The sequence below is a fragment of the Phaseolus vulgaris genome, chromosome 8, assembly GCF_000499845.2.
Source record: "Phaseolus vulgaris cultivar G19833 chromosome 8, P. vulgaris v2.0, whole genome shotgun sequence".
Taxonomy (NCBI): domain Eukaryota; kingdom Viridiplantae; phylum Streptophyta; class Magnoliopsida; order Fabales; family Fabaceae; genus Phaseolus; species Phaseolus vulgaris.
The window spans coordinates 58,492,568-58,519,992 of NC_023752.2; the positions used below are offsets into that span (position 1 = coordinate 58,492,568).

General features: G+C 32.0%; 1 protein-coding gene across 5 annotated transcripts; it reads right to left on the bottom strand.

The window, feature by feature from the left end:
* Positions 1 to 13,904: 13,904 nt before the first annotated feature.
* On the bottom strand, positions 13,905 to 27,048 carry LOC137827300 (uncharacterized). 5 transcript variants are annotated; one of them, XR_011083704.1, is made up of 10 exons: positions 26,721 to 27,017; positions 24,071 to 24,351; positions 20,319 to 20,352; positions 17,122 to 17,786; positions 16,960 to 17,008; positions 16,760 to 16,885; positions 15,572 to 15,676; positions 15,437 to 15,476; positions 15,143 to 15,296; positions 13,905 to 14,386 (listed from the first exon to the last, which is right to left on the bottom strand). XR_011083704.1 is itself a non-coding variant. In XM_068633589.1 (10 exons), exons 1-10 carry the CDS (start codon positions 26,916 to 26,918, stop codon positions 14,117 to 14,119), a joined length of 1,974 nt encoding a protein of 657 aa, XP_068489690.1. In that variant the 5' UTR covers positions 26,919 to 27,048; the 3' UTR covers positions 13,905 to 14,116. The 5 variants fall into 5 exon arrangements, 4 of the variants coding, with proteins under 4 accessions (XP_068489690.1, XP_068489692.1, XP_068489691.1 ...); XM_068633589.1 differs by having other exon boundaries at positions 15,385 to 15,476; positions 26,721 to 27,048; XM_068633591.1 differs by having other exon boundaries at positions 15,385 to 15,476; positions 24,071 to 24,946; positions 26,721 to 27,019.
* Between the last annotated feature and the right edge of the window lie 377 nt (positions 27,049 to 27,425).

The window sequence follows — 27,425 nt, forward strand, 5'->3', positions numbered from 1 at the left end:
GGTGGTGCAGGTGGTGAAGAAGGTGTCACCCTCTTCCTCTTCGTGACAAGGCCATCCTCAGTTGCCTCGTCGTCCTCCTCTTCCTCCTCGTGGACTACCTGGGGGGCTTTCCTCTTGGGTCTCCTGAGGACAAGTTTCTTGCGTTGGGCGGCGGTTTGGACATCGAAAGGAGTTGGGCCCCTGGGTGGCGATCTGCCTTGAGCAGCGGCGATCTCCACCACAGAGTTTGGCACTGTTTGAGAGCCCGTTGCCAATCCGTGGGTTCGGGCGAGCGCCCTCAATTCAGCGAGCTTGCCCCGGCCTAACATGTTATCTGCATAGAGCGAAAATGCATGGGTTAGCTCAGAAAGAAAATCAAGGCATAAGGCAAAATGCAACAAAGCAGGCAAATAGTATAGAAAAATAAAACCAAAGTCTTGCGCACAACGCACAAGACGCCAAGAAACAGTTAACAGAAGCAGTATTAGAATAAGAACTTAAATGTTCTAACCTATTCGAATTTCGAGTTGGTCCTCGAAGAACTCGAAGCAGATCAGGGTGGTAGTGAGGAAGGTGATGTTGGCGTCCGCCACACTCTTCCAAAAGAAACAGAGATCTCTGTCCAAAGCGCCCATGCTATCAGGACTTCTGGGTCTCCTGAAGCAGCTTTTGGACTCTTTGTTCCCCTTGTTTACCCAGTACAAGGGGAGACCATCGAGCAAGGAAGCGTCCCTGTCGTTGGGGCGCACCTGAACAAACTTTCCCTTCCAGTCTTTATAGGATTGCTGGAAGATGGAGAGGATCGACCTCCCAGCGATCCCATTCAAGCTTACCCACAGGCGATCTCCTGGGTGCTTGGCTTCAAAAAGAAACAGGAAGACATCCACCGATGCTGGCAACCCCAGATGGTCGCACATGACTTGGAACGCCTGCACAAACGCCCAGCTGTTGGGATGGAGCTGGGCGGCGGCAATGTTGAGCTCGGTGAGAAGCTCCCTCTCAAAGCGGGTGAAGGGAAACCTGAGTTTCACCTTCTTGAATAAAGTTGTGTAAACAAAGCAGAAGGGCCCGTCATTATTCACCTTGTCGTCGGCGCAAACTGGCAGCTCGGGGGGGCAAGGTAGCACTGTCATCTTCTCGTCGTGCTCCTTGTGGAATGATTGGTGAGGTTCATCCCCCTTCGTCAACCGCAGAACTGCCCCAGCAGTGTTCACAGAAGACGTTTCCCTCAACAGGGTCGAGTTGGCCCAGGGGTACAATTTTTTGAAGTCTGGTGGGGGGACGGAGGTTCCTCCGGTGACAGGTGGAGTAGCCTGGGCCGGGTTGGGGCGGGAAGGTGCAGGCCTCTCAGCCTGAGAAGACGAAGCACCGCGTGCTCGCGGTGGGTTGAGTGCTTGAGAAGAAGGGTTTCGCGACGAAGGAGAAGGATTTGGGGTGATCTTGGAGCGAGTCATCGCTGAAGCTGCAAAGGAAAAAGAAAAGGAGAAATGATCAGGGTTCACAGAGGCTGACTCGATCATAAAAGAAGGGTGAAAGACGAACGAACGTAGGTTCGTTGTGACGCTGACGGAGCCCTAAGTTACGAAGAAGGGGAAATAGCAAAAACAATCCACAACGTATGCACCAGACAGTTAAAGGATGATGCGAATCGGTTAAAATGCAGGAAAAACCAGCAGAAGAAGGAAAGGAAATACCTTTTTATGATCGGAAAGGCGATGAAGGATGTTGGTGATTCAGAAAGTTGAAGAACACTGAGAGCTTTTTTGCAGAAGAAAGTAGGAGCGTCTGAGAATACGAAGAAAGTGATGGAACAGTGAAGAGAAATGGGTTTAAGGGTTTTTTGAAATGGGTTTAGGAAGCGCAAACGTTAACTGAAGGTAACCGTTGATGAAGCCACGTGTCGAGTGATGGGTGAGGGGTTTGGTGGAGCGTCAAAGAAGCAGAAAGTACAACCGCTTGGAATTCTGCGTCAGTGCCACGTAGGTCGGTGTTGACGTGACTCTTTTAGTCTTTTCGCTGGACAAGTCTTCGCTTAAGACTGGGGGGCTTGTGTACCGCCCTGGTAGTCGGAAGTGATGACGTGGCATCAAGCTACAGTATAGGCGTGTTGACAAGGCGCCAGATTCGCAGAAGGGAAGGAAGTCGAGGGGGGGCTCGTGAAGTCGCCAGTTATGAAGCTGGCGTGCTCCGATCTCTGGCATACCAGAACCGGCGATCACCCAGTTGAAGATGAAGTCGGCAGATGTAAACTCAGGCGACCAAGCGGTTGGAGATCGCCAGAGCAAGCACATCGCCGAAGATAAAGGTGGTGCAGATTATGAAGGCGGCCGGCGAGACCACAGGGAAGGTGTACGAAGGCACCCTAACTCGCCAATTCCAGTAGAGATCGCGCTCCCAAGTTAGCTATGCACTGGGCAGTACCATGCATAAGTAAGTTAGCCAAAGGAGAGTCAGAAGCAGACGTGTACGACCGGATGCGAGCCACGTGTTCAGGTCTGTAACTGCCAGGAGAGAGAAAGTGACCAGGTATTTAAGGGTTTCTCAACGAACTTTCGAGGTACGCAAGTTCAGATTATACTCTTTACGCTTGCGAGTTCTTGAGCATACTGTGAGAGAAAACATTGCACGGCTCCTTGAGAGTTCTTGAGTGTTTTTGCTCTTAATATTTGGTGGTTCGGTCACTGACTTGGGCGTTGGAGTGCGATCGGCCGCAGCGGCGCCGCTCTGTTCTTTTGCAGGTTCTTGAGGTAGATCTTGAAGAAGGACGGAGGTTTGAGGCGGTGCACACGTCGATCCAAGTTTGACGAGGCAAGTTCCAACGTTCCGGTCAACAGGCAGGATCATATATAAAAAAAACCATTAAATAGTAAGCAAATTTAGAAATAAAAAATAATTAATCACTAAATTAAATACTAATTTAGAAATTAAAAGTTTATTTTTATTTAAAGTGATTTTTATTATTAATAAAAAATTATAAAATAATTTTTAAATTTATATTTAAATTAACTATTTTAAAAATTAATATTTTAGATTATAAATTAGTTTTTAAAAATCTATTAGAGACTAATTTAAAATATAAAATAATAAGTAATTAAAATCTTACTAGCTAATAATTAGATATCAATTTATAAATTATTTTTTAAATTTTTATTAATAATAGAAATTACTTTAGAAACTAATATTTTTTTTAGTTTATAAAATATTTTATAATCTAATTATATAATAATTAATTATTTTAATATTTAAAATTAATTTTTATTTAGTGGTTTTTTTATTATACATATATATTATTGAATTTATATTATTTCTTGTACATTCCTATCTTTTCACCCTCTTTTTTAATATGTTAGGCATTTCACAAAATTAATAAACTATGAATGGTTGTAACAAGAGTAAATGAACGTATAAAAACTGAATAAGAACTCTTATAACGTGACATGCACAACAAACTTATTGTGTGGATTATGATTAGGATATAGTTTAACTATTCACGTCTCTTAGTATATTGAAGTGACATTTTTTAAAATGTAGAAAAAAAAAGTAAGACAGTATATATAATATAATAATTTATATATATAATATAATATAATAATTTATATATATAATATAATATAATATTTTAAATATATATATATATATATATATTTATTGAAGTGACGAATATTCTCTTAAAATATTGAAGTGGCTGTAATAAGAATTTTTTTTTCAATGAGAATAGTTTGTAATAATATATAACAAATATAGGCCACAGAAATAAGAGTCAACTATGAAATTTTTTTAAATCTATTAATATTATTATTATTATCGTCCCACAATCTTTAGCCAGTGTATGAAAAATGCAAATTAAGATTTGGCTATGAAAAATACTGTTATCGCCTAGTCAGCAAAATCTATACATTTTTTTTATATTTATTTATTTAACTTAATTGCATGTCCTATTATTCCCATATTATAGTTTTGATACTCTTCCGTTTATTTTTTATGTGCTTTTAAGGTTATTTTTTATAAATGAAGAAATATAATAATTTTTATTTTAATAAAATAATACAATATTTTATATTTTAGAAAAATAATAAATATGTTATTGAAATTCTAAAGAAACATAAACAATTAGTTATTTTACAAAAGACAAAGAAAATGGAACGGAAGAAGTAAACAATATTATTTATTTTTTTATAATTTTTCATTATCTTTATCAATTATCATATATTTTACTGATCAATTGAATATGTAACATGTTAATATGTCATAAAATATCAAAATTAAAATGATATTTGGACAACGTTATTTAACAAGTTTCCGGGTTTTTTTATCTTATTTTGTCACATATTAGCAAACAATTACACATCTAGTGAATCGATAAAATATAAAAAATATAAAATATAAAATGATAATAATGAAATATTAAAAATAACATACAATTAGTTTGTTTGTTTTAAACTAAACTATACTCAAATTAAATGCAATGTGTCAAAATATCCATTTGTAGGAATAAAATTCATTTACACCAAAGATAAAAGTTAATTAAATTACATAAGTAATAAATTTTATAAAATACAAACTTAATCAATCCAACGTATTAATTTAATGATTCTATCGTAATATTTATACCAAATTTTATATAATTTACATTCATAATAGACATGCCATGTCATCTAATAATAAATACCTACATACTTTCTAAATATCATTTATACGTTAAAATTAATTTTGGTATAATAAACTTCCAAAAAATAATTTTGAAATTATTTAAAATTTAATATATATACATTTTTTGTCTTCGTTATAAAAGTCAACTAGTGTAAAATATTTTTATACAAAAGGATACATATAATCAATTAATTTATGGATACAAAAAAGTATAATAACAGTATAAAGGAGTAATTTAGTTATCTTTTAACATTGTCGCAATCCAAAACAAGAGAATGAGTACATTATCTTGCTATAGTTTTTTTTTCAAATAGTTATAATATAACTTATTTTTAATTTTTCAGATGTTTATTTCAATTTTTTTAAATAAAGCATAAAAAAATGTAAAATATTATTAAAAATAAAATGTTTTTTTTTTAAGTTTTCATGTTAGGCATTATTATGTAACTTGACATCTTCGCTAGGCTGACACCTCAAGTAACAACAATCATCTGATGAAAAAAATATTATTAAAAAAATTATAGAAATAATTGCTTATTTTAAAAGTTAAATAAAAGTTAACCATGAAAATTTTGTTTTTCTTTCTTTTAAACAATTAGGATATAAAGTTTTCACCCAATAGAAACTTATTTTATAGTTGTGATTGATGTGTGAGGAATTTGTAAGCAGAGATGAATTATTAAGAAGTTGTTAGAAGGGCAATTCATAGATCCTATATTCCAACATTATTGCTAGTCGCATTAATTGCATTCATCCATAATTTGTTAACTATAACGTGTTTGACACAATTCATATATAATATCCCTTACTTACACAATTCTAAGTAATTTCTTTATATTTTTTTTCACTAAATACATAATTTATTTGGAAGTATTTTAGCTTTTCAAATGATAAATTTTATTTTAATAAATTGAAATTAGTTTTACTATGTTCTTCAATAAGTTTACAAGGAAGAATAATTTAATTTATTAAAAACATTTATTAATTAAAATATTTTAAAGTATAATAATTTTATTGTTTTAATGGATTGAATTAAAACTCAAACTTTTAAATGAGATTTATCTCAATCACTTCTGAAATGGAAATTAAATTCTAGAAGATAGAAAAATACTTTTTGAAGTTACTTTATTAAATCAATAATTTCAATATCATAGATTGACCATAATAATGGATTCGATCTTGACTAGGTTTTCAAAGATGATGCTTGTGAATGGGATTTTATAAATAATGGTATAATAACATCTGGTCTAAGATCTTTGCAATGTTTAATATATTCATTAAAAAAATTACTAAATCAATTTAAGAAAAAACAAAAAATAATTAAATACTAAATTAGATATTATTTTAGAGATTAAAAAAATTATTAATATTTAAAATAATTTCTATTATTTTAAATACCAATAATTTTTTAATCTCTAAAATAATATTAGTTTAATCAATATATTAAATTTATTATTTTTTAAAATTATTTTTTATTTAATAATTTTTTTGTAATAATTATTATGTATATAGCTTCTATTCTTTTCTAGAAAAATATTATAGTAAAACTTGAATATAACTCTTAGTCAACCAATATAAATCTTTAGGTGTCCTCTTCTATTATACATTTTCAATTGATATATTATTTATTATATATTTAATATTTTTGAAATTTAAAGAAGATTACATATTAAATATTTGTAAAACTTTTATTTTACATTCTTAATCAATTCAATTTAAAAAAACTTAATATTTTTTTGAAAAAAATAAATTTGATAGTTAATTCACACATCCCAAACCTCAATCTATTTCTAACATGTTATATTTTTCCTCTCTATCAAAAAAATGAAGAAGTCATGGTTAGAAAGATAAATTACCTGTGAATACCATGTAATGATAATAGAAAGATAAAATGAAAATATATATTAGAGAAACAAAAATGTATTATATAAAAAGTGGTCGAGTCCTTCTCACTTGATTTTGTGGAATCCAAAACAAGCTAAATTATTCCATTTTGAAAATCATTAATAAGGTCCAAATGCTGATAGATTTAAATATAAATATAGTTTTAATATCTTAATTACACTAATTCACTTTATAACCCCATTTTCATTTGAAGTTAGAGTATCCATAAAAGGAAAATATATAAGAAAAATAATGAATAAAGGGCAGGAGCAGAGAGCAATAAATGGAAAAAGCAGCAACAAATGCAGAGGTTCTTTACAAAAGAATGTGCCTAAAGTGTTGTATATAGTAATAATAAACATGTGAAAAGGAAAGTCCATAGTTTCATGTCATCCACAGAAACACAAGTAGATTAGATCAAATAGGAAAATAAAGAGCCATGGAAATAAAAAAAAAGGTGGTGATTGATTGGGGAAAGAGGTAGATATGCTTTTCTAAGAACAAAAAGGAATCAGATGAAGTGAAGTTGGTAGCAAATGTTCTTTCTACAAATTCCCAAGAGAAAGGAGATAAGAAAATGAAACATGATTCATAGTATTTCATTATATTGCTACCTCACTCTTCTTATTTTATTTAACTTATTATAAAACCACAACTAATTATTAGATAGGGTTTGAAACAATATGTTTTTCACTCTCTCCATTTGATTATGTCTAAAGAAATAAGTTTCAAAATGGTTGTCATTTTAAATTTTTTTAACATACTATATAATTACAAATTAAATATATTCCAGTAGTTAGATATTGAACCAAGAGAAACATCCTTAAAAAAGAGTATTTTTCGTGTAGGAAATCTCACGTCGACTAGAGATTAGAGTCTTTTATTGTATATAAGTGAGTACAAATCTCACTTCATGAGCCGATCTTATGAAATTGAGTTAGACTTAAAGTACACTTCTTAATATTATGTGTAAAAAAGAAATAAAAATACTATAATTTATTATGATAAAAATTTAAAGAATATTTATGAAATTGAATGCTAAAAAAATAATTTATGGTGAGAGTGGGAGAAAAAAGGTGCAGAAGAGAAAAGAAAGAGTAATAAGATGGGGCGGTGGAGTTTGGTCTCCCAGTCCAATCCATTGGTAGATGTAGTGGGATTGTGGGCCCCACCTAATGCTTCCAAAAGCTTTCATAAACAAAACAGTGCCCCTCACACACACCTATACAAAACCCTCCTTTTCTTTCCCTCTCTCAACTTTCATCATGTTTCAAATGAATCAATCTCCCAATGAGTGCTTCTTCTTCACAAGTCAAATTTCAGAGTTTAACTACTTTTAGTAAACAATGCATTACTCAAAAACAAAAATGAAGCTCACTAATTATTGTAAGTTTGGATAAGTTTACTGATAGTGTTAAAATTCTAAAATAAATTCGATGAAAGAAGGTCATAGTATATAAGTAGGTGCAAATCTCATCTTATAAATTGATTTTGGTGCAAATCTCATCTTATAAGTTGATTTTGGTGCAAATCTCACCTTATAAGTTGATTTTGGTACAAATCTCATCTTATAAATTGATTTTATGAGGTTGAGATAAGCTTACAGTCTACTTTTTAATATGATATTAGAGTCATCTTTGTTGGAGATCCCACATCGACTAGAGATAATGACATTTCATTGAATATAAGTGGGTGCAAACCTCAACCTTATGAGCCAGTTTTATGGGGTTGAGTTAACACACCCCCGCCTTAGCGTGAAGGATGTGTTGAAAATCCTACATTAACAGTGATTAAGACATTTTATAATATATAAATAGGTACAAAACATCACCTTATAAGTCGATTTTATAAAATTTAATTAGGTTTAAACTTCAGTTTTTAATCAAATATATTGAAATATTATGGTTTTTAATAGCATGATTAAACGTACTGAAATTAAATATGATACATTTGTTTTCTAACTATGGTTGAATCTATTTGGATTAGGTTAATTGGTGTTAAGTATTTTAGTCATGGAAGATCCATTCCTAAACACACATATGCTAGCTTGAAACCTATTGGGTGTAGAATGACTTCCACAACCTAATAAGAATGACTTCACCAACGCACTTGCTTGACGCAATAATACTAAGTTGCTAACCCTATAAGTAAAAATACCTTATTTTTCCTAACTAATCTTGCAACATTATGATAATGTGGTTCACACACAATTGCCATGTTCTGAAAGTACAAGAAGTGAGATATAACAGTGTTATTGTGTTTGAAAATTGACATGTGAAAAAAGAAGAATGAAGGAATTATAGTGTCACATTGCACTGAAATGATGATCAAATTCTTTGGCCCACAACCGTTGCCAAAAGTTGGATTAGTTTCTAGCTCAGTCTTTGGACATCACTGCTTGCCAACGCAACACAAACTTAAACATACCAACAATTTAGAAGGCACTAGTTTTATCAAACCCACTCACTAGAGAGGAAAAAAAAAGTTGCAATGAAGAATTATATTGTTATTTTTCAACACCAACTTTCTCAATTGTTTATTTATATATGTATGACACATCCTAGTTTTCTGTACTTATTTTATGTCTATAACTTTATCTGATGATTGTAATAGTATTTCTATTGATGGGTATTCAAAAGTCTAATTCAATTTTTTTAAGGACATGCCACATTTTTTTTCATAAAAACCTAATTTTGCACATCTATAATTGCTTGAAAATTTCTCAATGTGTGCTCTTTTCAACCAATGTGAGCATTTTAGACATTATGTTATGGAGATTACACAATTCTTCACGTTCTCCACACTTCTATTTCTATACATACCTTATCTTGGTAATTTTATATTTTTGGTGATTATAGTGAACATTGATAATTGAGATAATAATTAAAATAAATTTTGTGATACGTTTTTTTTTGTTTTTTTTTTAAGTCATAAAATTTAGAAGAAAAAAATAGTCATATAAAAATGGATTATAAATTTCTTAACCTTCTCCAAGTCTAAAAGAAAAAATTTAAGAAAGTTTTTTTTTAAAAAAATGTGATGTGGAGCATTAACACTTTGGCCCAACATTTCTATTTGGTTTTGCATTTTAGTCTTTGGTATGATCAATTATACGTGCTATTTAAGCTTTGCTTTTTATTAATTAATTTTCATATATTCTTACTTTCTGAATGAGTTGGCAGAAGCTGTGACTTTCCGACACTGTCTCATTGGCTGTTTAATTGTCAAATAGGTACCAAACTTTCAATTAAAAATATATAAAAAAAATATTTAACTACAATATTTTAGTTCTTGTTGTGTTCCAATTCAAATCAAATTCTGCTAAATATACTGAAGTCTCATATGATGTAAGAAATTGATCAAAGTTACCTCAAATGTGTCATCAATAACGTCATCTAAATATATTTTTTTTTGTTTTTTTGGGTTATAGAATATTATTGCATATTTTGTTTAATTCAAAGTTAAATTGGAGAAACCTCCACGATTTGATGGACTAGCATTCAACAATTGACAAGTAATGATTGGTGGAAGGTTTGAAAATCATTATTAATATGTTATGAAAAGACTAGAAGGTAAAACCATAAAGAAATTTTTTTATAACATTAATACTAATGCCAAATTAAGTTTTTATTACTTCAATTAGGAAGAATTAATGTAGAAATTAGGATGGCATTATTCTTTTTACAATTTAGAAGAGAAATTGTACATTAAGTATTAATCTATGTAGTATATTCTAAAGGTTTTTTAGCCACATCTACAAAATTATTAACTATTCTAGAAACCGGGTTAGTAAGATTTTTTTAATATATCTTTATTATTAGTTAGAATTTATATAAATGACAAAATTACGAGTGAAATTTATAAGACGTGAAATTCATAAATTTGTGTGATTTTTCACAAAATTTAATTAAATATAAAATATATATTTATAAAAAAAAAGTATGTTTCAAACCTTTTTTTTTATATTGTAAAGAGATATGAAATTTTGATTGATAAGAAACTATTTATACTATTTTTTTTATGATGTCATTTAAATATCTTTGTACAATCAGTTTTTTTATCTCAATTGGTCAATTTGTAAAATTTGAACCAATATAATTATGTAATTTTTAGTTGGTTTATAATAATATTAATGTAATATAATTTTAAATGTTTTTAAAAATATATATTTGATTATCTTTTTTAATATTATTATTATTATTATTTAATTTCAAAATTTCACACAAAGAACTATATCTTTACAAGTCAATAATTAACTTGAAAAAGTATATTTATATAAAATTACGAATAACATAAAACTAAGAATAACTAAAAATGAGTTTAATTCATATATTATAAACTGATAATTTCCTTTTAAGTTTTTAAAATATTATCATTAATAAAAATAAATATTTTTTGTCAGTACTTTAATAGTAATCACAATAGAAATTTTTTATTTATTTACTTATGTATTAGAAAATAAAATAGTGTATATATAAGAAAAATATTAAAACTTAGTTGAAAAAAGTTTGGTCAAACAAACTTTAATAACTTAAAATAGAAAAAAAAATATGTTAACAAATTATTTTATTTTAATTATTTTCGTTCTTTTAAAAGATAAAAATATTTAAAAGGATAAAAAATAAAATGGTTTGATATTTACAACATAGTGATCAATATAATAAAATACACATTCTCTTTTTGAAAACAATTATTATTTTAGAAGGTAATGATTTTTTTTCCTCCTAATGTGTCTTTTTAAGAAATATGTAAAGTGTTTTTCAGGAAGCACCGATGGTCCACATTACAATAATCATACATTATAATCATCATTAGATATGATTATGTAAACTAAAAAGTATTATGTATTAAAAAAACTAAAAAGCATAAAAATAATTTACAAATTTATCATAAACAATAAAAATGAGTAAATGATCTAAAATTTAGGTGGATTTCCCTTTAAAAAAATCATGTTTTCAATAGCTTAATGAACCAGTGAAAAAGTACCTACTAAAGTGGATCAATAATAATGATTAAAAAACTCTAACCAAAATGGTACAAACTTTTCGGTTTCTTTGTTCATTCTTGTTCCTAAGATGAAGTGGGGTCCTTTTCTTTTTTGAATTTTGGCTCATAACCTATGGCTGATTTGAACTAGAAAAATAGAAGAAAAAGTTGAACAATAAATAATTTATATTTTAAAAATATTTTTTGTTCACTTTATTTCCAATCAAAGAAAATTAAAATAGTTCTTTATTTATGTTTTCTTTCCACCTCTTTCTTTTTCTTCCATCCAAATATAACATACTTAAAAACTAAAATGGAAAAATTAATAATTTTGGTATATTTTAATATAAAAATTCGAAATGTTAACTGATTAAAAAAAATTAATAATTTTCACAGAAATTAATGATGTAACCATATATATGACATTTATTATTATATTATTAGTGTATTTTAATTAAATTTAAAAGTAGACATCTTGTAACTGGGAATAACTATTTTTAATATTGCACTGTAAATTTATTAATTTATCTCATGACAGTTCACTACAACTATTTTACTTTTAAGAAAGTTTATAATATGAATAATAGTTTATAAAATTTCTTTAAATTTGGATTTCTAAAAACTTTATTCCTTGAAAAGTAGTTTAGTTAAAAAGTAACTCTTATACCAAACCCACCATAGTTTAAAAAGTATCGTCATAAATTTTTGTAACTACTTATATTTATCTAATAACATGTGAAGTTATTCAAAGTTTATAATTAATTCATTTTATACTTTATCACTAAAAAGTACTAAAACATATATGTAGGTTACTTTAGATTATGTCATTAGAGAAAGTAATTGTTTTAATTTTCGGGGTTTAAAATAGTAATTTTGGGGGCCGCAGATAGTAAATCAATTTTGGGCTTTGGATTGATACATTCTCCACCCCTATGTTTTAATCCTACACCCATGAGGGGTTGAAATGACAAAAATATTCTTTAAAATGTATTTCAAAATACACATTTCGTTTTGTATGTTCAAAACATTTTTTTACTCAAAACATATAACAAGAGCGTTAAAATGTTGATAATTTTATCAAAATTTAAAACAATCTATTTTTCTAGTAACTGCAAATTTATAATTAGTGCTGCATATAAAAAAAACAAGCATGGAGACTGTAGGCATCACTTACCATGCCCTTTAAAATGAAACTGATTTTTTTAAAAAAAAAACTCATTTGGAAAAATGACCTGAGTCTAAGCCAACTCAACCTGTACCTAGACTGACACGACTAGATCTATATCCGAGCTTACTCAACTAGACCTAGATCCAAACCGAATAAGCTAGACTTGGACTCAGACCAAATTTGGTCAACCTGGACCCAGACCGATTCATGTCGACTTGGACTCATGCAGACTAGACTTGACCTAGTACCAGTAAGGCTCAACTCGACATGGGTTCGAGTCGACTCGACTCAATATGGGTCCAAGCCAACTCGACTCAACATGGATCCAGATTAACTGAACTCGACGTAGGCCTATACTGAATCGGCTCTACTTGGGCCTGGTTCGACATGGGGTTGGACCCACTCGGCCTGACATGGGCTCGAGCCGACTCGACATGACCTAGACCCAGTTGCGACTCAACTTGGATCCAAACATACTTAGCTCGACATGGACTCGAACCAACTCGACTCGAAATGGGTCGAATCGACTTGGAATGACATGGACCCAATGTCAACTCAACCTTGTATGGGTGTCGACTCAACTTGGGATCAGGCCCACTCAACTCAACTTGGACCAAGGTTTACTCGGCTCGACTTTGACCTGGGTCGACTCTACTTGACTTTTGCCTAGACCAACTAAGCTCGAATTTGGTCAAGAATGACTCTGCTCGACTTTGACAATTGAATAAATTTTTTATTCTCTTTTAAAAACAATTTAATTGGACAATTTTACCCTTTAATAAATAAAAATAATTTATTTATTTATTTAATAAAATAAAAAAATTAAGTAACTTTCATTTATCCTCTTTTGAAAAATAACATTTTTAATACTATGTTTACAAAATATATTTATATACTTTTTAAATTATAATGTTTTTATTTTTAATTAGTTATTAATAAAAATAATGAAATTATGCATATTTTAGTGTAATAAAAATGCTAGTGGAGATAAACTCCTTAGTAACGTGCAATCTTAAAATGCATCTTTTAAGGACAAATTGTTTATATATATATAAAGTAAATTTACTTTGTAATTACCCTTTCAATAACAAATTGTATATTATCAAACACTTTCAATACTATTAGTTCAATCAATGTTCAAAATTTATTCAATTAAAATTGTACATAATAAAGTATATGTACGTTCCTAATAAAACAATGTTATATCGAATAACTAAATTTTAAAATTTCATCGTCATTAAAATAACTTTCAATCGATTAAACTGATATTTTTCTCAATCATTATTAATATTTTCATACTTCACATATAAATAAAAATACCCATTCAGTGTACACAACACTTGCTAGTGTAAAAAAAATATTTTACTCCATCTTAAAGACCGGTTATGAATAAACATATACAAGGTATAATACATACATATGGAAACACTTTCCTGCACAAGCTAACCTCTAATCAGACATGGGACTGCTGCAGCTTGTGTCAATGAGAGGGCTTTGAGAATCTTTTATTGGGACATCAGGCTTCACTATGGTTCCGCCATTGTAACCATCCGCCAGTAACTTCCCTATTTTAGATCGCCATTCTGAAGTTAAGTCCTCATTTTTCCTGTCATGCACAACTCTGTCACAGTAGTTAAGCATAGTTCCCAGGCCAGTTCTTGGCGTCCAACCAAATTCCATTAGTACCTTGGCTTCACCTTCACTCAAATCTTCTCCAACCTGTGCCAAAGACAATGAATTGAGTACAGCAAATTTCAGCTTGGTGTGGGACAGATAGCAGTTATAAGAGCAACTTATTGCCTCGATTCTAAGAATTCACATAAAAGGGAAAAAGTGAAAAATTGACAGAAAAAGATAGTATACAATCAGATAATAGGTGGTTATTAATCATACATGCTTTGCTTTAAGAACTTTTTATGGAATGATAGGTTGGCTGACAAATTTCTTTCATGATACAGATATTATACAAAAACAAAATAGTGATTAATAGCTTCTCTTCCACAATCAACACTATATTTTCTATCACTTTGATCTACATCAACTTTAAAGCCAACCACCAAATATAACGAAAAACAAAATCAAAGCATGCTTCCAGCTAACGAAGAGATGCAAAAAAAAAAAATATCGTAATTAGGGATTACTGATAAATCTTACGAGTACAAGCTTAACAGGGAACTTTTATATATGGGTAGCAAAACACAAAAGGTCTGTTTGGATAAGATTTTCCATAAGCTTATTCTAAGAAAAAATTTGAAATTATAGCTTCCTTAACTTCCGTATAAGCTAATTTTTAAAAGTTCTCATAATTTCTCTAAATTTATTTTCAACTTGTGCACATAAACTAATTTTAGTTTATGGAGGAATTAATTTCATTTTTTCTCTCTTAATAGCTTATGAAAAAAACTCGTGCAAACAGATCCTAAATCCATCAAGTAATTCATCCAACAGTGTTTAAAATATGCATGAAGTCACTACCACCAATTCTTTATTCTCAATAATAGAAATTCTGCTACAGGTAGTCAATTTCATGGCAATCACCAACCGCTTGACCTGCCATTGGACTGGTAAGGATTCTACCAGCTCAAAGAAGTATGTTGCATAACCATATTCAGGGCGCTCCAGCACTATCCTGCAATGAAATTCAACTCCAACTTCACGGAATGTAATGAGAATAAAAGAAAAGAACCAAAAAATGAACTTTAATGAAAATCAAACACCTGTTATGTCTCTCAAAAACAAAAATAAAAGATTGTAAGTCTCGGCACCAACCCCATTCAACTGGCCACTTTCGAAATTTTAAATATCGTGTCTGTAGCAGAAAAAATAAACATTACATACATAAACTAAGAATTAATCGGCATAAAACCAATATTGCACACTGTAAGCTTGTAAGAAACTAGTTACCTGCTCCACAAGTGAGAATAAACAAGCTAGGCAATAAGTTGCTCTTGAAGCCTTTGAGGCGCGTGTAATAGGGAATTTTAAAAAAGTGTGCCGTTGAGAGAAAACCTGTCTCCCAGTAAATTAGGAAATATTATAAATATTATAAATACTGAGTGTAATATTATAAATACTGAGGATTCAGCTTTATCCATTTTCTATAAACAAATAGTTTTTGGAATTAGTATTAGCCAAATCTGATCTCATTTAATCCTTATATCCTGTCAAACACATTTCAACAGAAGATCTTATCATAAATCATCATAAAATCTACGCATTTGGAAAAGAAAAAGCTAGCAGCACCGCCCCAATCTATGAAACAAACAAGAAAATGCAGAAGAGGAGTAGAAGGTCTCAAGCTGTCCATGCCAATACAGAGAACAAGAGAATGCAAGACCTAAAACAGCTGAGAAAAAAAACAACAAAAATCTGTTCGTGCAACAGGAGAACACAACTGAAGCTGGAAGTCAACACCCAAAACGGACAGAAGCTCACGAGAGAGAATCAGATAACCACAAAATTGTGCCCTAGGTATGTTCAGCATAAATCACGACCCAAAAATAAACATATCCAGTGTCATTTTTGGCTTTTTTCTAATGTCCAACCAAACTCGATGAATCAACCCTAAACTCCCGATTTTACACAAGTTTGAGCAACCCCTACTCAGAAACAATTCTATGAGCAAGTTAAGTTTGGGGTGTGGGAATGTAAACTTGTACGAAATTACAAGTTGACTTGTGATTTTGAGAACCATGTCCATGTAAGGCTTTTTCAAATATTCCTAACAGAAGTTTTACAATTTTTCTTATTTCTATTTCTTCAGCTTTTATTCCATTACAGAAGGGAGTATCACCATAATTAGATATTTGAACCATTTATTATAGATACAACCATTTGTGCTTCCTTTTAAAACATTGATTCTCTCTTTTGACTCAACATTAGTTTTTTTTTCAATTTAATAAATTGTATTATGCACATGCCATCCATGTCCATGTATGACAAAAACATCTATTTATCGATAATTATGAAACGAAATGAAAAGGAAAACAATTAAACATTATAACTTACTGATAACTTGAGTTAGTTTGGCCCTGAAATGAAATTAAAGGCAAACCATTAAGGAAGACAATATAATTATAGCATGTTCTTCACCTTGGCCATCACAGCCTCAAGTTCTGAAAAGCTATCTTCACCAAATGATTCATCCAGAGCTTCATCATTTTCTTCCTCTCCATAAAGCTTAATTTCATCAACTAACACACCTTTGTCAAGCAATACCTGCCAAATGACATTTTCAAGAAGATTGATATAAATTACAGTTTCAGTGACTGTACACAAACTAAATATAGCACCTGCAGGAGTCCAGGAACATCCTCCTCAAGTGCTTCTTGAACTGAATCACTGCCAAAAAAAAATAACAGTTGGAACAATTATTATAATATACAATATGGTTGTGGAAGTAAAGTTGGCATAATTTTTATAGAGGACAATTTAATGCAAGAATTAGACAGTACGTGGCCGTTTTTTTTCTTTTGCGCCTACACTTGATGCTTGAAGGTTCGGTGGATTTTGAAAAAGTAGGGCTCGATAAAGAGGAAAAAGGCCCACTTTTCTTCAAATATGAGTAGCTTGTAGAAATATTTAAACTAGAATCTGTTCCATACTTGAGAAAATTAAGTCGATCTGTTAACTTCATATGGTCCACTTGATCTTCATGATATTCATTATGGACTTCCCTTTCCTGTTTTACATTTGGGAGTTCGATAGAAATCCTACCCAAATTATCCTTGTTAACATTGAGGTTTTCACTGCAATCCCAAGGTTCATCCTTAACTTTGACGAAGGTTGGAGAGGTTGAACTAAATGGGCCATCATTGTTTATGATATTATGTTCCACATGTGCATCAAATTGCTTGACTATTCCTCTGGATTTTAATATAGGCCCATCTTCTTGAAGGCCAGCTGAAATTACTGATCCTTTTGATTTAGATGAGGCATTATCAGTTAATAAAGATGGTATACATGTGGCTCCAAATGGCAGCGAAATATTACTTCCATCTAGGATGTCGTTACACTGGTCTCTAACCACTGCTGCTTTCCCATTGGCAGAATTAATCTCTTCATTTCCGTTTTTAACAGTCTGTTCTATGATGGTTTCCAACAAGCCTCTATTACTACACTGTAACATAAATAAGTTGCAATTTTAAGAAAGAGATCCAAGATAAAATAGATTGAATTCACTTCTCAGAAGTCAACATGAGACTATTCTAAGTGTATTTGAACAAAGCACTTAAACAACATCCAATTGGTGGTAACATGGAAAGGAAAGTGTAGGCATGCCAATTTAAATTTGAAAAGAAAATGAGTATATGATATGAACGCAATACATAATAATATTTAACATCTCTAGTGTTTGTAAATCACAGACTAGTTAGAAACTAATACAAACAAAAGGAAAAAGTCATCATTGCTAATGAATGTTGTCAGTACCAAAATTGTGATTTGAACTATTTGATCTTAAGATTCCAGGCATACTCCCCAAACTAACTGTAATTTTAACAAATAAAAAGTGGAATTTCTTCAATATCCACCCTAATCGTTTGTATCACAAAGTAGCAGTTCATTTTTCCTAAAGTACAATTGAATTAAAGTGCTGGTTAGTGAGTAATAAATTGTGCAGATGCTCGAAAAGTGACTCCTCATTAATTAATAGACTTGAGAAAGATACAAAAGAATAAAGAATGAATTTGAGAGAGTGAATTTCCCTCTCTTAAGATCTCATATTTATAATAACTTTGGAGATATCATCAGATACAATGTGTGAGAGGGAAAAAGGGGAATAGGAAAAGTCATATCTAGGGAACTAGGTGCAGCACAAAGCATACAGCATTTTTTCAATAAATTTTATTTAAGACAACTTAGGGAAGGGAGTTGGTTCAAAAAAAATGATATTGGCAATGGCAGGCATATAGTACTTCTTGGTTTTAGAAGAGTAACATCGATATCTTTTTGAGGTCAAGAATAGCCCAAAAAGAGACATTTGATGGCTCTAGCTGAGAATTTATCTAAACTTGGAGACATCATGGAGAAAACATACACAGCCAGAAACACGTGAAAAATATGAAAGAGAAGTTCCTATGGAAATAGAATAGAATAGGGAACCTTATTGTCAAATGAAGGAGACAGAGAAAACATATATTTTTGCTAGCATCACCCCAGTAATGAATAGGCATATTTGTACCAACTAATAAGGTACGAGTAGTTTCAACCAAATGTTTATTTTTCTTTTCTACTCTACCATTTTGTTGAGGTGTTGCAAAATGTCGTGTGAGCTTAAGAGTTTAAATAAATCAGAGGAAAAATATTCTTTGGCATTATTGCTTCGTAATATTTTGATTACTTTTCCAAATTGATTTCTAATTTCATTAAGGAAAGACATAAAAATAGACAAAAGTTTGTAACAACTTTTCATTACACAAATCCAAGTATAGCAATAAAAGTAACAAAATATCCAAAACCAAAAGATGACACACGGTTTGGCCCCCAAATGTCAGAATGGATAATAGAAAAGCAGATTTACATCTAGATTCAAAATGTCAAGGAAAAGAAGACCTAACAATTTTCCTAAATGACATGATTCATTTTCCAAAGTTTGGAAACTATTAAGTTCAAGAACCATCTTTAATTTTGACAAATGAGGATGACCAAAGCGTTCATATAGCAATTTAGGAGAGGAGAAAGCAACACAAGATATACATGAGCTAGTACCAAGGTAGTACAAGCCTCCAGAATCAGTGATTTAGTTAATTAACTTAAAAAATGAGACTGAAGGTACAAGCAGAAACAAAAAAGAACAAATTTGAAGTTTAAAAAAGAAGAAAGGGAAACTCGACCAATTCTTTAGGAAGCTACTTTAGATTTGTTGGCTAGGGTTATGAAATAAGGTGTTTTAGAAAAGTTGAGAGAAGAGAACAAAGAGATATTACCAAGCATCAGAAGACAAAACTCTGGCAACAGAAGGCTACGGACGGTGACCGGATGGCAATTTCTTTGTCGGATATGGATAGGCAAAGCGGGACCAACCCGCTCTAATACCATCTTGAGAAAAATACAAAAGAATAAAGAATGAATTTGAGAGAGTGAATTTCCCTCTCTTAAGATCTTAAGTATCAAATACAATGTATGAGAGGGATGAGAAGAGGATAAGAAAAGACATATTTAGGAACTAGGTACAGCATAAAGCACATAACAACTTTTCAATAAATTTTATTTAAGATAACTTATTCTAACAAGTAGCAACCATTATTCAAATATTGTTAATGTGGATAATTGTTCCTGAAATGAAAATATTATTTTTATACCAAGAATTCATTTTTCAAAGCCAGAAAAAAGAAAGAAAAGATATGCATTGTGAAAAATCAAGGACAAAAAGGTATAGAAAAGTTTTATTTCTCAAAGTTCAAAGGCATTGTAATCCTTATTAACATCCAAGCAATTGATGTATACACTACGACATAACAATTTACTTATAGTTATCAAGAGTTGAAGCTAAATCACCAAAAAGGAGTGATGAGCTAGCTATATTTCAATAAATATATTAGTCTACTAAAAGGGGGAAGAAGCTAACAGAACCAAAAGTGAGTTATGATTAACTCTTCTAGTCTTTCAACTAAATATGTGATTGAAGTAAATAAAAAGAATATTAAATTACCTCTAAAGTTGTATTTGACAATCCTGGAAGCTTCCTGAAATAAAAAGATATATTATTTGAACCATGTTTAAAGAAACAAACTCTATCTAGGTTCCTTCGAACAAAAGGTTTTCACTTTGGCTCTTCACAATGGAAAAATATGACATTTCATACTTCAATTGCAATAAGATTGGTTCTTTGGTCATAAAATGTTTGGATCAAACAGTTAGGATCCAAGAATTATAAAGAGAAGAAAAGAAAGGTTTTTATTGAATAGAATGAAAAAAACAAGAAATAGGAGAGCACTCTCTCCTTCAAGGGCTTCTCCTTCACAAAGAGCTAAAGCTCAATCTACAAAAGAAATTACACACTCCCCCTCCCCTCTCCTTCTTTCTTATTTATATCTAACTAGCAAATCAAGTAACTAACTCATGACTATTCTAATTCTAACTAACTCCTCCTCTTTGTGTATCCTAACAATACACTCTTCCAAAAAACAACCTTGTCCTCAAGGTTGGAACAATGGAACCTTGATTTTGTGGCTCATCTTCAACACCATGATCTTTATCTACACTTCCTGAAAGTATTGTGATATTGTCTATCATAGGGAGGGAACCCATTGGCTACTGCATGCAAATTCATGTCTGGAGGCTTAGGTGGTGGTGGGAATGAGAGGGGTTTTTGTATAAAAGTCTTTGCACTGAGCAAGTTGAAATTCCAAGATTTTGATGTCATTGATATTCTAGCCACCTTCATTATCAAATCTGGATCCAACAATGATTTCTTATACATATTAAGTAAATCGAACTTTCTTACTCGTTAGCTCTATAATTGGGCCATCAAGAAAAAAATCATTATAGTACATAGTGTTCATTCTCTTTATTGATGCATCCCCTTCTACCCTCGTCATTTCTGTTTCTCTTGGAAATCTCACTTCATTTTTGGTTTTTTCGTGTGGTTCTTCATTGCTGAACCTTCTTCCACATCTCGGGTCTTCTTCTCTTCATCATTAACAGATTTCTCTCCTCCCTCCGACATCACTCTTCTTTTTGTTTCGCAGCAATTCTTTAATTTCTTTCAAGTCCAGTAGGCTTTCCTTCAAGAAGGTTATGTCCGCTCTAACAGATTTCTCTCCTCCCTCTGACATCTTGCCCCCTTTCTTGATGTCCCGCAACATTTCTTTTATTTCTTTCAGGTCCAGCATGATTTCCTTCAACCCAGTAATGTCTGCTCTCATTTCCGCAATCCACCTTCCTTGTTCGCTGGTCAACTTCTCCAATGTAGCCGTCCTCTGTTCCATCCTTTCTTCCTCCCTTTCTGTTTTTTTTATCCGACAGGTCAGACCAATTTGTTATGAACCAAGAATTATAAAGAGAAGAAAAGAAAGGTTTTTATTGAATAGAATTAAAAAAAAAACAAGAAATAGGAGAGCACTCTCTCCTTCAAGGGCTTCCCCTTCACAAAGAACTAAAGCTCAATCTACAAAAAAATTACACACTCCCGCTCCCCCTCTCCTTCTTTCTTATTTATATCTAACTAGCAAATCAAGTAACTAACTCATGACTATTCTAATTCTAACTAACTCCTCTCTGTGTATCCTAACACAAACCAAAAAAATTATTTGTTAAAAGCAACTGAAATCAAAATGGAAAAAACTGAAAGGAGAGGGGTTGTGCTATTGAACTTTTCAAACATACATGCCAAAAAACAAAACAAAAAAACATACCAGGTCAAAAGAGCAAAACCTAATTTGCATAAACACATTTTAAGCCCCTTTTTTCATTTTTTTTTCTGAAAAGACAATAGGTGCCATCTGGTTACAAGTAATTCAAGTCCTTTCCAGCAAGCTAGACCAACATAATTATAGGGACTAGTGCTTGTTGCAGATTAGTCTTTATATTTTTAGAGATACATCTACATACAAAATACTAGTTTTGCAAATCAGTCAATAATATTTAGTATTCAACAGTTTCAATCTCAAGTTAGCATCAAAGCTCTCATGTCCTAATCCTGCCCAGCACAAGTTTGATATCCTTACTGGTTAGGCTTAGCCACTGTTAAGGCTTATCTGTCTTGTACACAATCTTTGACGACTTTGGTTGTTGGGTCTGTTTAGAAGGATGTCACCACCAACCAACATCCCATTAATGTGCTTGCAATTGTTGGATTTTCTTCCGTTGCCATCAGGCATTTGTAATTCACAAGCTGCCTTCACGGTCAACTCACTCTTTGCCACTGGTAGTGCTACTATCATGGTCTCAAAAGTCTTCTGAACCACTTCCACCTTTGTATGACCAGATTTTCTCAATTTGATTTTGTATTTCTTGCACTAACTCACTTTTAGAGTACTGGTAGTCTGTTACTGTTTGGTTCTTTTGTAGGATTTCTGTTGCTGTGTTCTTGTCTGTTTGGATTTTAAGGCTGATTGTAAAAGTTAGAATGAATTGATTCTTAGCCTTCACTTTTTCAGGGTCATACCCACCACCACCAAAAGCTTGAATGGAAATTATTTAAACCACACTATTGAGGTCTGATTTCTCCATCAAGACCTCTCTCTGAGCATCTCACTAAAAAGGTGGACATACCACCACTAGTAAGAAGGAAGAATGGAAACAGGAAGACTATTAACTCCTTAATTTATTATGGAAATCCATTGACCTTAAGTTAATGGTGCACTTCAATTTATATAAGACTTGCTATGACTTTTGGAATATAAAGCTTGGTATATCTATGACAAATCAGAAGTGATATAGAACAGCTATATGAATCGTTCAAAGATTGGCTACACTAGATCATGGTATGTCTCCTTTCTAATCAAGGCAAAATCTATTGATTAGCTCAAGTTTACGTTGATCAATGATGACCATGAAAAAGATGTTGCAAAAGCTTGATCATTTTTGTGGTTTTTATGCCCATGATCTCCTCAAGAACTTTGAATCTATTCAATCAAATTTTGAGGCAGGTCATAACGTTTTCTATCTACAATAACTTGTGGGGAATGAGGACAATTAAATTGACGAATCATACCATGCAAAAACCTGAAAGGAATGAACAGGATAAAAAACAATCATTTGCATTGTCACTACATAAAATACGAATGTACTAATAGAAAGAAGGGTGAAGAAAGGAGGAGATTTGGTGGATGACAAAATTAAGAAGAGAGAAGAATTACCAATAATGCAAATGAAAGCACCAGAATACAAAATCCAAGATCCAAACAACATAGAATGAGAGAGATGAGCTATGGAATTACAAGTAGTACTTCCACAAAGAGTAGTTTGATGAGACCATTTGTTGATGGGCCTATTCTAGAATTATTGTCAAAGGATTTCTAGGATTTTGTTGGCTCAAAGAGCTGAAACCTATACACTCAAAATAAGTAAAATGGCTTTGATAACAACTTGAAGAGATTGAAAGGACTTTGAGAATTCTTATGAATTTGCTTGAGTGAACCATACTCAGCATAGTTAGGACCATGTACATCAAAAATTAATTACAATTTGTTCTGAGCAAAAAATAAAAAATAGAAGGATCTCCTAGAATATCAAGACTTCAATACTCGTCCAAACTACTCAATTAATTAATAATACTATGTAAATTTCATAAGATATCAAAAGGTCCATTTGCTGCCTTATTTTCATTAATAATCTAATAGTTTGCTTCTTCATTGTTGTTTTAGCAGGTTCAAAAACAAAGTTAAAGAAGGCAATGAGACAAAATGTATATTTAATAGCCCAACCAAAGAGAAAATATTAAAAAGTAACATAAAGTACCCAGCTAGCAGCATCCTTAGTCGCTCTTTCAATACAATACGGTCTGGATCATCAACAATGCCTTCAGGAATCTCCTTTTTCACCTTTGGGGTAGGAGAATCTAATTGAATAGATGCTTCTCGACCCTTGTCAACAGAACTCGAAGGAGTTTGATAGTCTTCAGCCTTTATAGTGGCACAACCACCAAAGGCAGAAAGTGTCGAACATCGAGCTAAAATGGAAACATTAGCACTGGTTTTCTCTACTCTGCTGTGCTCAATTTCAAACATGGGACACGTTACCTGTAGCAAATCAGGGCATAATCACAATTGAGTCCTACCACTTGCAACCAATGCAAATGACGCAAAACTGCCACTTCTAAACAGCTGTCACCACTACAGAACTTTTTATAGAAAATAATTTTGATTGAACAAATCAATTAATTATAATTATAAGTAGATCTTTCATGTAAAATTTATAAAAATAAACAAGAACAAGTGTATGATCAAGTGATTCATCTCTTAGTTTATTATAAAACTATACTCTACTATACTTTTACAGCACTTTTGACTTCTAAAGGATGCTAAACGTGTATAAAATTCCATGAACGTGACACCAGTGGTGGTAGTACCCTCCTATATTTATGGTCAAATATCAAGAAACAAATGCATAAAGGAAATTCATTTATAAAAATTTTAAAAATATTCAGAATTTTTGTTGAAAAGAACCGTGTCATAAAACAATAGCTAGGCATATAGCAACCAAAAATAATCCACTAGGATATATTGACATTAAGTAGCAGCCCCATGGCCACCAGGTCGAATGGCACAGCGGATTTTTGACAAGTGCTAGAGGCAATTTGTGAGGGAGCCCCACTATGGCAGCCAGGATATCATTCTGTTGTTTAAAGAATAAAATTGTTAGAGAGAAAGAGAGTCATCCTCCATATTTTTTTTCATAACAGGCTAGTGAGACACATGAGAAAAAACAAACTACATCTAATGCAATGTGTCTAATCTCTCAAGATGTTTAACAATATTATAAGGTATCCAAGTCCCAAATCAAATAGTATGGATGTTCTGTGATGTATTTAAGTGTTTGGTGGTTACCCTTAGGCCGCGTTTAAGGGAGGGGTCCTTAAGTGTTTGGTGTTTATCAATTGGTATCAGAACTAGTTTTTAGTGTCTTGGAAAGGTCTATCCAACAAAAAAAATGAATGAAATTTCATAGAGTATGAGTTGCCAAGATGTCGACTCTCAAGGGTATTCCTATGATAGACCTGGTTATTAAGGACTGTTTAAATCCTACATTTAGTATGGTATGTTTGGGGGAGTATTATGTGTTTGGTTCTCTCTCCCTTAAAAACTAACTTTTAAGGGAGGGTTCCCGGGTGCTTATCGCAATGGCAGCTGAAAAAACCTATGAGCCACTTAGCCAAAAACACTCACATACATACACGAATTCACAAACATTAACTCTATCTCAAACAGTGCAAAGAGAAAAATTAAAAATCCAAAACATAGTGCAAACTAACCAAATTGCTGGGATGGGGGCTTGGGAGACACCAAATTACCTTGAAAGTGAAATAACCAAACGACTACATTGGATGGGCTCAGAAATATTAAGGAATTATTTTTCTTCTTATCTTTTTGTGTTACTTTATTTTAATTTCCATAAGCTAGGATGATGAGACTTGTAGGGGTCATCAGCAGCACGTGATTAAATTATATAATTATGATAAAACCTGATACCATTTCAGCTACCCTCACAAATTCACACACACCCTGCAGCTTCAACCATAATTGGATGATTTGCCTAATATCACCAAATCAAGTGTGTTTGCTTCCCACATTTGCATGAACCCGATGCCACCCTTCCCTTTTTTTCTGAAGCCCCAACAGCCATTAGATTATTGTCATTGATCATGTGCTCCCATACCCATCTCCTTCCGTGGTTTGGTTTTGCCTCAGAACCTTGAGTACAAGGTTTTACTGGAATGCAGTAGCAAAAATACTCTAAACCTAAATGATTAAAAGACTATATTGGACAGGCTTAGAAAATTAGGGTATTATTTAGTTTATCTAAGGATGATGACACTTGTAGAGTCATCATTACCAGCGATCAGGTTACAAAATTTTACTCCTCATAGGCTATCATCATCGATGAAAAATATGAATGTTTATTTTCATTTTTCTTAACTCTCTTATGGTATCAGAGGTTATTAACAGTAGATGGCTGTTAGCTCTTTTACAAACCCCGGTCTCCAGGTCAATCCTAGTGGTCCTAAAACATAGGTTTACCTTTTTTTTCAATGCACCACCAGTAAAGCATATAAACAGGGCATCTTCCCTTGTTTGTTTCCATGACTCGAAGATGATAAACAGAAATCACTCCAAATCATAATGAACTCAGTGCACTGAATCATTCGGCACGGTACATAGAAAACAAAAAAGCTCTAGACAGTACAAAATTTCTGCGACTGAAGAAACAAAACAACTCAAAACTCCGGTCGGCAACCTAACATCACCAGATATCCGATTCTTAGACCAAAGTAGGCCATTTAATAGACCTTAGGTAACGAATTGCTCACACTCGCATCAGCGAAACTATATTAACAGCGGAAGGAACACTGCCAGCTTATAAAATAATAGTAATAGGAATAGTAATTTACCAGAGAATCGAAATTCCCTTCCTCCTTTTTTACAACGGCGTCGAATTGCAGAGAGGGCTCGCAAGCGAGCGATGTTCGAGTGTGGTTTTGAAGCGTTTGGGAATGCAGCAATTTCCGGCGCTGTGACAAGGGAAGGTGCTCGAGGGAATGGAGAGGAGAGTATATTGAATTTGCGTCGGAAACGCCAGAAGGAATCATGATTTTTAACGTTTAAATTCGCGTGAAAAATTGGAGGGAGGGTTTCACAGTGATGTTGGTATTTGAAGTTTCATTTGCAAATTTGTTGCAAAAATAAAAAAGTTGCAGAGAATGGAAGAGTATATATAGTAAGTGAGGGACGGAGTCGGAGTTTATAGCAGTACAGCCACACCCGAATTTGAGGTGGGTATGACCCGAAAATGTTTTTATTATTTATATATACCTAATGTCGTTTATTTACAAATTTATTTTGAATGAGATAAAATAATTAATACAATTAATTTTCAAATATCAATAAGGAAAAAATAACGTTTTCGATAAAAAATAATAATAATAACAGTATAATTTCAATATTAAAATTAGTTATGAACTTGGATAAGTTATTTTTTTTAAGTGTTTTTAGGATAAAAATAAAATAAAATCATTCACTCATATATTTTTATTTTTTTATTTATGTGTGAAGAAAAAATTTATTTATTTATGACTATATTGAATACTCCATTTTAT

Excerpts from the sequence above, each read along its gene's own strand:
- LOC137827300 (XM_068633589.1), bottom strand. The coding sequence starts at position 26,918 with ATGATTCCTTCTGGCGTTTCCGACGCAAATTCAATATACTCTCCTCTC. Across the intron at positions 17,787-20,318 it reads TGTCAAATACAACTTTAGAG|TGTAGTAATAGAGGCTTGTT; the intron begins GTAATTTAATAT and ends TTTATGTTACAG. Across the intron at positions 17,009-17,121 it reads AAAAGAAAAAAAACGGCCAC|TGATTCAGTTCAAGAAGCAC; the intron begins GTACTGTCTAAT and ends TTTTTTTGGCAG.